Source organism: Gossypium arboreum, chromosome 13 (genome assembly GCF_025698485.1).
Source record: "Gossypium arboreum isolate Shixiya-1 chromosome 13, ASM2569848v2, whole genome shotgun sequence".
In the NCBI taxonomy this organism is placed as follows: domain Eukaryota; kingdom Viridiplantae; phylum Streptophyta; class Magnoliopsida; order Malvales; family Malvaceae; genus Gossypium; species Gossypium arboreum.
In genome coordinates this window covers 120,351,959-120,355,924 of record NC_069082.1, presented here as the reverse complement: position 1 = coordinate 120,355,924, position 3,966 = coordinate 120,351,959, and the positions used below count along the sequence as shown (strand labels likewise).

Below are 3,966 nucleotides of genomic sequence, written 5' to 3'. Positions count from 1 at the left end.
AAAATAATAATAATAATTTATAAACTTTAAATATGAATACGTAAATATAAAATAATAATAATTTATATAACTTTAAATATGTAATTAAAAGATAAGTAAAATTGTCGATTGAGTCTTAACTCGATTGACTTCGGTATTGTTATTAATGCATGAGGATGTGAGTTCGAGTGTGTTGAAACGTATTATCCTCTTATCTAAATATTAAGGAGGAACTACGGGTAGTTTTAGACATCATATTAAATAGAACGAAATGATTAAAATCTATAATGAAATTAATGTTTAAAAATAATTATTATAAAAATAAGATGTCTTTCAAAATAAATAAATAATGTTTTTTCATAATCAAATTATGTAAGTAGTTAAAACATTATTGTGATAAATCTTTTAACAAACAATTGACTAAACACAAAATCAACGTAACAAACACGTTTGCTACATAAAACTTTATTACACAAAGTATACAAAAGTCAAGTTCATACTCAACATTCAAACTTATACACACACCCACTACATTTATACAAATAAACTTGCTAATCCGGAATACGGATTAACTTTCCTTCAGCCAATTGGCCTACTAGCCACATTTGGTTGAATTAAAAGAACGACTTGAATGGCGTTGAAACAAGACAGGGCACATCATTTTTTTCCCTAAATCATACTACATCAATAAACTTTGAGCTTTGTCTTGGATGAGTTTCCACAAGGCATCCACGTGGTGTTGTTGAGTTAGAGTTGTTCCAATGGCACATCGAATTACATAAATCCCACTCAACACTGCATGGCTCACGAACGCTCTGCCACTTGAATTTATGGCCTCCACCAATTTACAGTTCAGATCCTCCGCCTCCACCTTGGGCTTCAACCTGAAGCAAACCAATGCGAACTTTCTGGCCACTACGATCTCAAACCTCTCATCTTCTCCCACAAGTGCTTCGAATCGTTTAGCCATGGCGATATCGCTTCGAATGTGGTACATCAAGTTAGCCAGACCATGTCGGCGAATCACAACCCAAAGCTTCAAAGCCCTAAAACGTCTACTCAATGCTATTTGCCAATCTTTGTAGTCCACCACTGCTTTGGATTTACTTGCGTTGTTTCTTAGAATTTCAGGGTCAGTTGACAATGAATCCACCAACAACTTCGGTTCCTTGATCCAAAGACAACAGCAATCCATGTTTGTGAGAAACCATTTATGTGGATTCATGCTGATGGAGTTAGCAAGCTCCACTCCATCAAGATAATGGCGGAGCTCGGGGCAAATGCAGCCACTTCCTGCATATGCTGCATCAATGTGAAGCCAAAGCTTGAATTCCATGGCAACTTTGCCCAACTCTGCAATAGGATCGACAGCTCCAGAGGGTGTTGTCCCAATGGTTGCACATAAAAATAATGGCACCAAACCAGATTTGATATCGTCTTCAATGACGAAGCGAAGGTTTTCAGGTGACAACGAAAACCCTGTCGAAAAAGATGTTTCAATTAACCCAGAATTTGATGGGGGAATGCCTACGAGTTTCGCTGCCTTTTGGAAAGTGAAATGCGTTTGATCCGAAGCATAAACCACCAGTTTGGTTATGTTTTCCCACCCTCCAAGCTCTTTCAAGGCTTTGTCCCTTGCAGCAGCCATAACGCAAACAACAGCCTCACATGTACTGCCATGCAAGGCTCCACCACCGGTTCCAGAGAACAAGAAGGAAGATGGTAGCTTAAGCATTTTGCCCATCCAATCCAAGACAATGGATTCGAGCTCAGTCGCCGCCGGTGACGAAATCCAGTTGAAACCAACGACATTAAAACCCAAACAAAGCATTTCCCCAAGAAAGCCAGCAGTGCTAGCATTTGCATGGAAATAGGCGAAGAAGTTGGGACTTTGCCAATGAGTCAGGCCTGGGATGATGCAATTATTGACATCTTCGAGTATGTCTTGGAGTGTTTCAGGGCAATAAGGGGCTGACTCAGGCAACATGGCCGACAAATAACCGGGCTCAACGGTGCATTGAACTGGGTATTTCTCAAGGTTTTCATAGTAATCAGAAATGAAATCAATCACTGCTTTGGACTCGTTTGAGAAGGTCATTGGATCAAGGGGAAGGAATGTTTTTCTTGACGCACTTCCCATTTTATCGATATGCAAGTAAATGCTTCTTTGTTTCAGTGGGTATATTGGTATAATGAACACAAAAAAGATGGAATATTTGTATATTGAGGGAAGCAGACCTAGAGGGCTATATATAGCAAAAATTTTATTGGAATGATATACATGGGTAATGTAAATAAGAATTTTATATATTTTTTAAGTTTATTGTTTTAAAAAAATACGAAAAGGATTTATATTTTTTATTTTTATATTTTTAAGAGTTGTTTAAATTTAATTTAAAAAAGAGTCAGTCTTAACACGCAAATAGACTAAATATTTAATTGGATGCCGCCAACTTATGATTGGCCATTTTTTCATCCAGGTAATTGCTTGATCAATTCCTTAAACGTTTTATATAGTCACACTTCAGTCCAGTGTCGCCAATGATAATGATGGCACCCAAAAAAAATATTTTTTTTCAAAAACCATCTAATGATTGGCATATTATGAAGGGTGTTACTGCCAATGGCAATGGCGGCACCGAAGTTCACTGTTCAAAACTGGTCATTTTTGTACATAATTTTACAAGTGGATCATTTTCATAAATAATTAATTTATTTGGGTTATTTCTAAAAAAAATTGAGATGTTCAAAATATTGCTAACAATGACATTTATATTTATTTTTTTGAACCTTGTGTTCTTTTAGCCAAATCTTATAGTATAAACTACACCTATTGTCACTAAATTATTATCAGGTTTATGTTTTGGTCACTCGATTTAAAAAAAGTTACAAAATGGTCAATGAATTATTCAAAAGTTTTTATTTAAATCACTACTATATGGAATTTTCCATTCGAATCGCCTGCAGTAATCAAAGGCTATTTTTTCCCTTCTTTTTTACTGTTTAGATTTATTTTTCATGAAACAATTTTGAACATTATGTAAACCAAAATCTAAATAGCTTTATTCTCCAGTCTTCAACATTGACTATCAAATCAACTTGGAATTAAAGTATATTCTTCTACTTGTTAATAGATACTGATTCAACTTGGAATTAAAGTATGTTCTTTTACTTGTCAATAGATACTGATCCACCGTCCCAATCGTCGAATTGTCGCTTAGAGCTCCTTAGTTGAAATTAAAAAAAAACACTTTTTTAAGCACAATAACTTAAATAAAAACTGTCGAAGAATTTAATGACTTAAATGAAAATTTTTGAGTAATTTAGAAACTATTTGTAATTTTTTTTAAAATTGAGTGATCAAAACATAAATTTACTAATAATTTAGTGACATTTGATATAATATATCTAATCTTATAATTAATCATTATATTTTACTTTTATTATTTTATGAAATTAGTATTTATATTTTAATTTTTTTAAATTTAAATTCTTTTTAATTTCCGGAGTTTGTGAAATCCCATTAGCTTATGGTTGCATAGGAAGTGTGACATCATCAACGACAAGTCGGAATAATTGAGAAATTGCTACTCAACTATCAAATGTTCGACTTGTTGAAAGATTTTAGCTTTTTCTCGCGATAATATTTTTTTTAAGTGTATTTGTATAATTTAATTTTAAAATAAAGTTATTAATTAAATAGAATTTAATCATAAAATATAATAAAATATTGTGATAATTATAATTATAATTATAGCACTACAATAAAACAGGCTTATGGTGACCTTTTTTTACTTAGGACGACGCAAAAAAAGTTGCCGTAGACAATCTTGATGATTCTTATTATACTTCTGAGAATGTTGTTGTTAACTCTGTTGACACAGGTATCGTGACACTTTGGAAAAAGTGTCGGCATAATTTAATCTAGGTCGACCTTTATTCAAGAGTTGGCAGTCACAATTTCATAGTTCCCCTAAGTTGAATTAT

The 3,966-nt window shown here is 33.4% G+C and overlaps 1 protein-coding gene across 1 annotated transcript; it reads right to left on the bottom strand.

Annotated features, from left to right (window-relative positions):
* Positions 1 to 347: 347 nt before the first annotated feature.
* Positions 348 to 2,223, bottom strand: LOC108463634 (phenylacetaldehyde synthase-like). The gene has a single exon (XM_017763545.2). It carries the CDS (start codon positions 2,117 to 2,119, stop codon positions 659 to 661), a length of 1,461 nt encoding a protein of 486 aa, XP_017619034.1. The 5' UTR covers positions 2,120 to 2,223; the 3' UTR covers positions 348 to 658.
* Between the last annotated feature and the right edge of the window lie 1,743 nt (positions 2,224 to 3,966).